The following is a 10648-nucleotide window of genomic DNA, read 5'->3' on the forward strand; positions in this document are numbered from 1 at the left end:
CATGTGAACAACTGGTTGCTTGATTCAGACACATTGGAAACTGTATGTGATATTGTCAACAGTTCGTTAAATTGCACCTGAGATGCTGATGTCAAGAAAACACCCATATTATTAATCCAGTGCAGTGTCATGAAAGGATAACTTGGAGAACATGTACATAACAGTATTACCTGTTGCTGTCCAGTTTCATGTTTACTTGGTGTGGCGGAACAGCGAGGCTGAGAAATGAAGTCACGTATTATAATTGGAGCACGTGATGACAAAGACAGTTGTGTATTTCCAGGTGGATATGATGTAAAAACCAAATTGCATGTGTACATACCATGGTCAGTTTCTTGAATACCTGTCTCTTATACACATCTAGATGTGTATAAGAGACAGATATATATATAGTGTCATATTTCTTTCAGGGTATATGCAACACGATGACGCTAGCAATTCACTATTGCTTTACGTCGGCTTTTATGTGGATGATAGTGGAAGGAATTCATCTGTATATGGCCTCAAGAAATTACAATTTCACGAGAAAATTCCTTTATGCCTTCAGTGCTGTTGGCTGGGGTAAAAATCGTTTTGTTGATTTTATATAAGAAGAATAGCTTAGTGGTTAAAAAGTCAACGATAATGACAATACCAGCAGTAATCACGACACAATATTTAACCACCAATTAAAGTTCTAATTTGACATTGGTTCTAATTAAGAAAGTGTTTACATTATTATGTAAAGTAATTTGATCTTTCATTGCTGAAAATAATCAATACTTAATCAAACAAGAGCGTTTGCTCACCAAGTCCGCGCGTTCCTCCATGCTTAAATACGGTACAGGCGCAAGTTATTTATATTGGGTTTTTTTGGAGAGCTAATAAGATAGACATTTTTTAATAATCAGAATATATTTTTTTTAAATAAACAATATTGAAAATGATCATTTGTACAAAAATAAAATAAATAAACAAATTGGGGAAAAAATGCAATGGCAAGACACGTTTCGAACTTGTGATCTTAAGTTCTTTAGAACATGTCTTTACCCGAACGCGCCATTCATGCGACGTGCCCTATTAGTGGTAATGGCAATAATGTACAGTAATTTTTAATATTTAAAATGTTTATTTGTACAAGAAATATTCTTAAAATTGAATACCAGGACGCGTTTCCAACTCACGACCTTAAGTGCTTTAGAACACATCCTTATCCGAAGGTCGCGAGTTCGAATCGCGCCTCGGTTAATTCTTTAATGAACATTGACGAGAACTGTTTGACAAAAAATAAATAAATACGCGATTCAAACTTGCTAAATACGCGATTCGAACTCACGACCTTATTACGGTAGTGGTAAATGGAAGTAATGTACAGTCCTTGCTGAAACCCTACCCTTGTTTTGTGTTGTAGTGGGTGTAAGGGGAACCTTGGGGTCCAAAGGGCGATAACATTTGTTGGAAACCCCCTCTAGTTTATGTGTACAAAATTTCCTGCACGTGCGTTCAAAGCGGGCGACGCTGGACGCTTTTAAATTTTGAAACCCCTGTTTTGTTTTGTTTTGTAGGTTTAGGAGTAACCCTGGGGTCCAACTTAAAAAAAGGGCGTACAACATTTCATGCACATGCGGTCATAACTGGCGACGCTGGACGCTTTAAAAGTTAGAAAGCCCAGTTTGTTTTTTTAGGTGTAGGGGGTGTAGGTGGAACCCTGGGGTCCAACTTAAAAAAGGGCGATGAACATTTGTTGGAAATCACCTCAAGTTTATATGTACAAAATTTCCTGCACGTCCGTTCGAAACTGGTGACGCTGGACGCTTTTAAAGTTTGAAACCCCTGTTTTGTTTTGTAGGTGCAGGGGAACCCTGGGGATAAACTTTAAAAAGGGCGATGAACGTTTGTTGGAAATCACCTGTAGTTTACAAAATTTCATGCACGTCCGTTCAAAACTGGAGACGCTGGACGCTTTAAAAATTGTTGAAGTTTTAGTAACAAGAACAAGAAGAACAAGAACAATGAGGCTCTGGGTCAGCGCTTCGCGCGGATCAACAACGTGGGACTTTTTACTTACAAGATTAGGTTTACCTAAAAGTCTGGGCCTCCTTAATTATATTTTTTGAAAATGTAATATCATGTGGTAATAACTGTTCGGTCGCTGAACTAAAGAGTGCTTTCAGTTTTATTTAATAAGTGTGCTTCTTGAACACCAGGTATACAGGAAATAAAGAAGAAAAATTCGGTGTCAAAAACAGAAACAACAATCGTAATACGCCCTCTAGCTTTATCCACGACTTCGGTGATCTGAAGATCTGGTATCAAAATGATGCAATATAGGAGAGTGTAACAGGCAAAAGAAAAAGTAAAATGACTAAGTAAAAGGAAAGTCGCTCAGTAATAACAACAGTTTTTCTCTATTCTCTTCTATTATATTAGATCTAGAAAACGAATTAGATGAATACACAACATTGTCAATTTAGAATCATCGCCATCAGTATTTTAGTCTTCTATCATCGTCATCTTCTCGGTGGTAACCGATGTTATATTTTTATTATTTCTAATTTCAGTTGTTCCATTTGTTATCGTTGCAGTCAGTTATGGAGTATTCAAAAACAATTATCGTGCAAAAGAAACGTAAGAATATTTCTGCTACTACGGTACTACTACTACTCTTACTACATACTACTACTACTACTACCACTACCACTACTACTACTACTACTACTACTACTACTACTACTACTACCACTACTACTACTACTACTACTACTACCACCACCACCACCACCACCACTACTACTACTACTACTAAAACTACTACTATAGGCCTACTACTACTACTACTGTTATTATGATCAATATTTTTATACATTTATTTTTATTAATATTATTATATTGTAAATTTGGATTGTTTGCAGTCTTGTACTGTTTTCTACATGTTTTTAAACCTGAATAAATAAAAAAATAAAAAATATATCACTAATATGAATGTTAATAGTTAATAATTAATAGTAATTTTACTACTATTATTATTCATACATTAATTTTAATTATTTTAATTATAAAAGTAATTATTTTAATTATTAAATTAAGTTCTCATAATTACTCAACCGATGGAAGTCTTTTTCAGGCGTTTGTTAATTGTAATACGCATGTCTGATTTGTCCGCTAGGTGTTGGCTTTCCGCTGAGAGCGGCAGCATATATGTCTTCTACGCAACCGTGGTGCTCAATATTTTGGTACGATCCTTTATTATTTTTACCCATTCAATGTCATAGCTTGAACTTAGTGACGGTGCGTGACTATTTTAAATTATGCTGTAGCTCGAGCAGCTCCAATGCATGAATATAAGAGCTTGACTATGTCACACCGTCTGCTGAATGAGTGATGACCGATGGCGCGCGGCATTATACAGTTAAGGCAGAAATTATAGAGGGTGCTATTTTAGGTCAGTTAGGTGAACCATGGAGGAAATTTCCTCCATAGATGAACTGCTACACGAGTTTACTGCAGTGCTTGCGTGGATGAACGCTATGGAGTAGGCTAAAATCTCTTTAATACTAGACCTTGGTAGGCAAGACAGTTTGAAAATTGTAGTAGTGTAGACACAGTTTATGTACAGCATGGTCTTTGAAAGTATCCGTATCGTGGTCTTCGAATCGAGTCGGCCGACAACGGTGGGCGTAGTGTGCATCCAGATCAGTACCTTGATAATGCACCAGTTCGCGTATTATAGAACATGTTATGTAACGGGAGAATTCAGCCTTTTACAGGACAACGGTTGAATTATACAACAGAATATTATGGTTGTCTGACCTTGCAAGGTGTATTCTTACGTGTATTAACTCTGGCATTTTGTAATTTTTGTAAAATTTTTTTTTATCTAGATTAATTCTGTTTGTCTTGCGTCTGTCATCCGTACATTCTTGTCTTTGAGATCAAACAAAAACAAGCATAAAATTGAAAAATATAGGTAAGACACAAAACACCAATAAGACGTAGCATTATTAATATTACTAACATTATTATTATTATTATTATTATTATTATTATTATTATTATTATTATTACTGTTGTCGTTGCTGTTGTTATTCTTAATATTTTTCTTACTATAATTATTAATAATAATAATAATAATAATAATAGAATATTTTAGTATTTATCAATGTTTTTTTATATAAAACAGAGCCAGTATAAAAGCAGTTTTGCTTCTTCAGCCAATACTTGGTCTGACGTGGATATTCGGCTTCGTAGCTGCTACAACTAAAGTGGAATCCTGCTCAAACCTCTTCGTCATTTTCAATGGATTGCAGGTAGATTTGATACGAATGTTTTGATGAATGAATGGTGGGCTGAATCAATTAATCAATCAATCAATCAATCACTCCCCCAATCAATTAATTAATCAATCAACTAACAAACTGACCAATCAATTAACAAATGAATGAATGATAAATGCACGAACTAATGAATGAAATTATAAATGAATGGACGAATCGATTTGTGGATGTCCTCCCCTTATCGTTGCTAAGGTCCCAGAAAATGACATAAAAATGTAATCCTGCGTATTTCTGAGGCATGGCATATTACTTATTCTAAATATCACGTTTTGGTTAGTCAGTTGTTCATCTTTTAATGTAAGTCAACTGAAAATATAGCCTTCACACACACAAAAAAATGCCAGGTCTACCTAGGGCAGAAATAATTAGTTATGTGTCTGTGAAATGTTCATTACAGGTTGCACTGAATAAGGTAGCCATGTAGTCGGTGTGAAATGCACCAAGTCACGAACATATCATTAACATACGTTCCAATGTTTACTCCGGGTCAGAAGCAGCATAGTGTGAAAAGGGCTTAATTGAGTTACTTTACATACAATCAACACTTACGACAGTGACTCTCGTCGACTCTCAAAGTGTGAATCCACCACATGTACACGCGCACGCAGCAACACTCTCAAGAGCAGGCCTAACCCCTAACGTACTTTATGGGTTTTTTTTTCTATTTTGGTTGTTTTTTGAAACGGAAACTGAAATAATTCACTTAAACATCACGTCTTATGCTTTTTTGTGGGCGCGTCTTATATGCTTTTTTGTGCTAATGTGAACTAACCGCAATGATCTTTGTACTCTAGTTTAAAAAACGTTAACGGATTTGTATGTTTTTTTCAGGGTGTTTTTATATTGCTGTTCCACTGTTTAGATAACAATGAGGTAAGTATACCCACATTCCTTATATTGTACTTATGTAATTTTAATATATTTAAATATATTTTATATGTATTCGCTCTCCCAGAAGAATGATAAAGAAAGAAATAAATGAATTACAGTATAAGTAGGCCTATGCTCATAAATAGGCATACAAAAAAGCAAGCAAGAAATCGGACGAGATGCTGTCTTTCGTTATACCATGGTAACGCTTAGGATTTGTTCACACGCAGTAGTGAGTTTTTCCAACCACTTTTACAGAAGATGACCCTTCCGGTCTATCCTAGACTGTCGACTAATATTTAAGGGACATCTTAAATGAATGAAATAACATGATGGTTTATGAGACCCATGGATCACGGAGTGGAGCCGTTTTCAGTCGTCAGAAAAAAATCCTCCTGTCACAGGAATTGAACCCATTCTTTTCAAATTTGCTACTTTAAATTTTGAGAATTTTCAAACATCGTTTTTAACCCATATTTTTCGATCTATAGATTTCAATTTAAAATGTAGGCCCTACTTCTGGGGTGGGGGTGCCCGATACACCATTCTCTACCTATATACACTTTTCATAACCAGGGCTAGAGCCAGTGGGGCCCCACAAGCAAACACACAATTCGTCGATGAGAAAATAGTTATATGTATTTTTTAAAATTAGCAAACTCAAAATTAAATAAGCATTAGAGAACACTAAATTCTCGTAGTTTCCTGTGGCTTCGCCTCAGTAGGCCTACCACTTCCAAAATATTTTGGGGGACGCACGTCCACTACCCATGCTCTCGTCGGAGACCCCGTCAGAGACATCGAACTTCCTTCGGGCAAATCTTTGCACAACCCGTGTTACTAACGCATACAAAACCATACAATATTTTACTGGTACCTAATATAACCGGGGTCCGGGTGGTGGCGTGATAACTTTCATTCTTATCATTATTAATGAAGCTAACATCAGATCTATTATACGCCGGTAAATAAAAAAAAAAGGAATATTTTTGAAGCGAAAGCTGATTTCCATTTGTTTTATTTTACAGGTGAAGAAAACGTTAAGGCTCATTCGAAATAAGCGAAAAGCAACCGTTATGTTTTCAAAGAGGAATCAATCGACGAGTATTACTGATTACAATAAATGATTAGGTGGTATTACTGCGCATCACGCATGGTCGCGATTACGCGTGATACCCACGTGAATTCCGCCGGAGACATTTTTCACACAATTGTTCGTTGAAGGGCCTGCCTGACACACTTTAACAACATTTGTTTTACAACTTTAAGCCTAGTTTCTATAATTTGTCTATTTGTTTATTTATAAAGTGATTTAGATTAATGTTATATCAAAATTGTGACTTCAGACACGTTAAAAGAAAAGAAGGAACTTAAATTCTATTTCTACCATAACGCCTTCATGGTCAAGTGGCTACGACGCTGTCTCTTATACACATCTAGATGTGTATAAGAGACAGCAGTAGCTTTAATGACATTTTATTGAGTAATAAAATGTCTAATCAAAGCTACTGTTGAACCTTGCTTTTTATTTATTTATATCCGCTCTGGTCTACCGATGTGTGTGTGTGTGTATATATATATATAGCCCTATGTTATTTGTATATGTATACTGGAGGGAAAATATAAGGGTAAGAAACTCTTTTCGGGAAAATGAAACGATATTTCAGCCTTCCTTTAGTTCCATACAAAATTATTTTACCTCATGAGTGTAACTTGTTTTGCCTTGGTTAGACGTGGGTGTGGTGAATAAATGTGCGCAAGCGTTTTCTGGAGCTTTAGGGAATAAACCCCCTCCAGATACACCTCCGTCTAGGCTTATCCACCCCAGTAGTAGGTTGTCTACATAGGCCTACATATTTTACTAACGTTTTTCATTTTCATTAACGGCATAAATGAGACGTTACAATTATTAATTCTGCATCAAATCACTAGAAAAAAAAGCGCATTGATTTGTTGTATATGTGCCATATATAAACTCTACCGTATATAAAATAAATGAAAATGTGATATCTTAAAAACATTGCGTTATTTATTTCGTTTATTTAAGAAGACGTGAAAAGAAATTCCCAGTGATGGAGAGCTCCCACCTCCCCCACGTCCCGTTGACGGGAAAACACACTTCGTGGGGGAAAATGTAAATTGTAAATATTTTACATATTAATAGATTACTGCCGATAGATTTTGGGTGCCCACTTATGTTCTCGTCGGAGAGTCGGCCACCTTCGCCTAGTCAGGGACATCGAACCCCCCGTCGGTCAAATCCTGGCGCCACCCCTGCTACCACCACCAGTACTACTACCACCACTACTACTACTGCTGCTGTTGTTGTTGCACTACTTATTCTACTAATGCTCCGTACTTCTACCACTGATGATGCTCCTACTAAAGTTCTGCTGATGTACGGTAGTTTTGCTTAATCACCACATGCGTATAAAAAAAGTCTATTTTCCGTGGAATGATATACTAGGTGACTGGTACGTCTGTTGTATATTCCTTTGAATTACCATAATAATATAATAATTTATTGAACAAACACCTTTATATCGGCACACACTCATACACGATAAGTTGACATTATTAAAATATCAAATACACAAAAAGAACACAAAGATAAAAATCGCAATGTAAATTACTGTAAATATGATCTCTAGTGGTACGTTTTTTGCTTAATCACCGCATGCGCAAGTCTATATTTACCGTGGAATGATGTACCAGGTGATTTGTTAAGTCCGTTGATGTATAGTTAGCTTTTGTATTACCATACTTTAAATATAATCGCCGCTAATTTGTTTTGCGTAATAATAACTGCAAGTTTTTATTTACCTTGGAATGATGTACATAGGTGATTTGATACGGCCGTTGTATATTTATTTACCTTTTGTATTACCATTGTGTAAATCAGTGGTTCCAAACCTGGAATTCACGAAAAATAATTCGGGGTCCGCCAAGTCAAAAGGGTCCGCAGTGGGTCCACGAAAAATGATTGGGGGTTCGCCTAGTAATGTCCGCGAGAGGTCCGCGGAAACTTTGCGGTCCGCTAGATTATAGACTAATTTTTCATGATTCCATTATTTTCCTTGTCTTAAAAAATGTGATAAACATCTTAATGAATCATTAGGCGCTTTATCAATAAATACCATTGACATAGGCAGAATCATCAGGAAGGATCCCCAATTTTACAAATTTAAAAATAAATGAAATAAAATCATATTCCAATTTTGAGTCTGACAGTGCCATTTCCGACCATCGCCATGTAACAAGTTTGTACCTCAGCCCTAGTCATGGTGCAGTTGATTTAAGTAATCACAGCATGCGTAAGAAAGTCTATATTTACCGTGAAATGATGTACTAGGTGATTTGTTGATTGAGTGCTTATCTTTCGTATTACCATACTATAAATATGATCTCCGGTTAGAACAAATATATACCTGAAATCTCTATTGAACCAAGTAGAGCCTTGTCACAGAGCCACCAATATAAATAAGTGGTAAGTAATACTTTTGTTTTTTTTTTTTCTCTACGTTATTTCGATTTTAGGGAAGGTAGCAGTTTTATAATGTGTATAGGCCTATACCTAATATAAAAGTTGACACTAATACATGTGTTATTTTTTTCTTTTTCTCTTCCTTTTCTTTTCTATTGAGTGCTGCCTCGGAGAGCCACATGACAGTACCACGTTTATGTACTTTTGGTCATCGTGGGTTGGCAGCACTCTTTGTTTTTACTGTTCTTGTAATTTTGATATATGTATTTTTTGTACGAATTTTAACCCGAAATAAATTTGAATTTAATTGAATAATAGAAACGGTAAAAGTAGGCTTAAAAATTAAAAGAGCAAAACTATTTTTTAATGAAATATTGATTTTTATGTATAATTTTTCACAGAATATTTTTAAAATGTTGGGGTCGGTTGGTTTACAGTTTATTTGCTGTATTTTTTCTTACATTGTTATGCGCCTAACCAAAAAAAATGAATTATTATTATTATTATGTTATTGTTAACTTTAATTAATTAAACTAAGTTATTAATTTACGTCAATTTTTTTAAAAATAATTTAATAATGTACTTTTTGTAAAACCATGATCCATTTGCCCAATTTCAAATCGCAATCGAACACATTGTGTGTCATTATGATTTAGAATTCACAGAAATCTTTTCACATCTATTACTTAAGGTGTAGACTTTAAATTTTCTATATTAAGGTATATTATAATATTGATTTTTAATTATAATGTTGAGGAGATAATATATCAACTGATTGACGAAAAATGTCCCAAACACAATTATACGACTCGCACAACAATCATCATCACATACATGTCAAAACTTTACACAACCACCCAATCACACACATGTCTAAACCTTACAAAAACAACCAATCACACACATGTCTAAACCTTACAAACAAACCAATCACACACATGTCTAAACTTACAAACACAACCAATCACACACATGTCAAAACCTTACACAAACAACCACATCACACACAAGACAATGCACACCCACCCCCACACATACACCCACCCCCACACACACACACACCCACACACACATATTTGCCAAGACCACCGGGATACAACCCAGTCTTTTAATATAAGTATATATCGTCAATCCTGTCTATATATCGTCAATCTGTGTTTAACGATTGCATAATGTACTCCCTGTAAAAAAATATGGTCCATCTGCCAAATTTAAAACCGCAAAAAGAGAATAGTTTCGTTATAGTTTAGAATTCGTAGAAATAGAACATTTTCAGGCCCGTAGCCAGGGGGGGTTTTTATGGTTCGGGCGAACCCCCCTTTTCCAGCGAACCCCCCTGTTTTCTAGCGAACCCCCTCGAATTTTTGAATGAGTCCCACCCGTTTTTAAATTGTAGCCTGCATTACAAGCCTACATTCATAGGATATGTCAGCTTCAGAAGTTCGGAGATTTAAATTAAAACGCAATTCCTTTACGATGGCACACATAAGGATGGCAAAAATCGATAAAAACACGGCTGCCGTCTCAACTTTCACTGGCCTTTGGCTGAATGTTTGTAAGAAATGTACCAACCGGTAACGAAACCGGTCGCCGTCTACCTAGAGTAAATGGTGCCACCAAACGAAGCTAAAGTTTTGCGACTTAATCCACCAAATCAAATAAAGTTTTGCGACTTAATCACCTAAATGTGGATTGTGTGGTTAGTAAATTCCATAGCCATACTGTCCATCGCGCACACTAAACTATGTGCTGATGGAGCATTTTGGGGAAATGGACTCTCCTTTTTTTTTTTTATCCCAAACAAAATATTATTAATAAATCAACATACTCCATCTCAGTCATCATAACCAGTTACAAAATTAGGCTAGGAAGTTTGTTTTAAACAGCAGACACGCTACAGAACGGAGTGCGTCAAAACGAGTGTTTGTTAATGTTTAGTGATAAAGAATCATGAAACGTTGTAGAATAACTGACTTTTTTT

The 10648-nt window shown here is 35.7% G+C and overlaps 2 protein-coding genes across 2 annotated transcripts in view; both read left to right on the forward strand.

Annotated features, from left to right (window-relative positions):
• Positions 1–414: 414 nt before the first annotated feature.
• LOC117100562 (adhesion G-protein coupled receptor D1-like) lies at positions 415–6596 on the forward strand. Its single transcript, XM_033240337.1, has 7 exons — positions 415–561; positions 2541–2607; positions 3146–3212; positions 3861–3946; positions 4160–4286; positions 5145–5186; positions 6212–6596. The coding sequence occupies exons 1-7, from the start codon at positions 426–428 to the stop codon at positions 6308–6310; spliced, it is 624 nt and encodes a 207-aa protein (XP_033096228.1). The 5' UTR covers positions 415–425; the 3' UTR covers positions 6311–6596.
• A 1981-nt stretch (positions 6597–8577) lies between these two features.
• LOC117100554 overlaps positions 8578–10648 on the forward strand; it is a 5227-nt gene continuing 3156 nt past the window's right edge. Inside the window, exon 1 of the mRNA XM_033240328.1 lies at positions 8578–8670. The gene's annotated coding sequence lies outside the window, so the exon portion shown is untranslated. The remainder of the gene's footprint in view (positions 8671–10648) is intronic.

The sequence above is a fragment of the Anneissia japonica genome, unplaced genomic scaffold (genome assembly GCF_011630105.1).
Source record: "Anneissia japonica isolate Jap-2015-1 unplaced genomic scaffold, ASM1163010v1 scaffold685_len2926416_cov193, whole genome shotgun sequence".
Classification (NCBI taxonomy): domain Eukaryota; kingdom Metazoa; phylum Echinodermata; class Crinoidea; order Comatulida; family Comatulidae; genus Anneissia; species Anneissia japonica.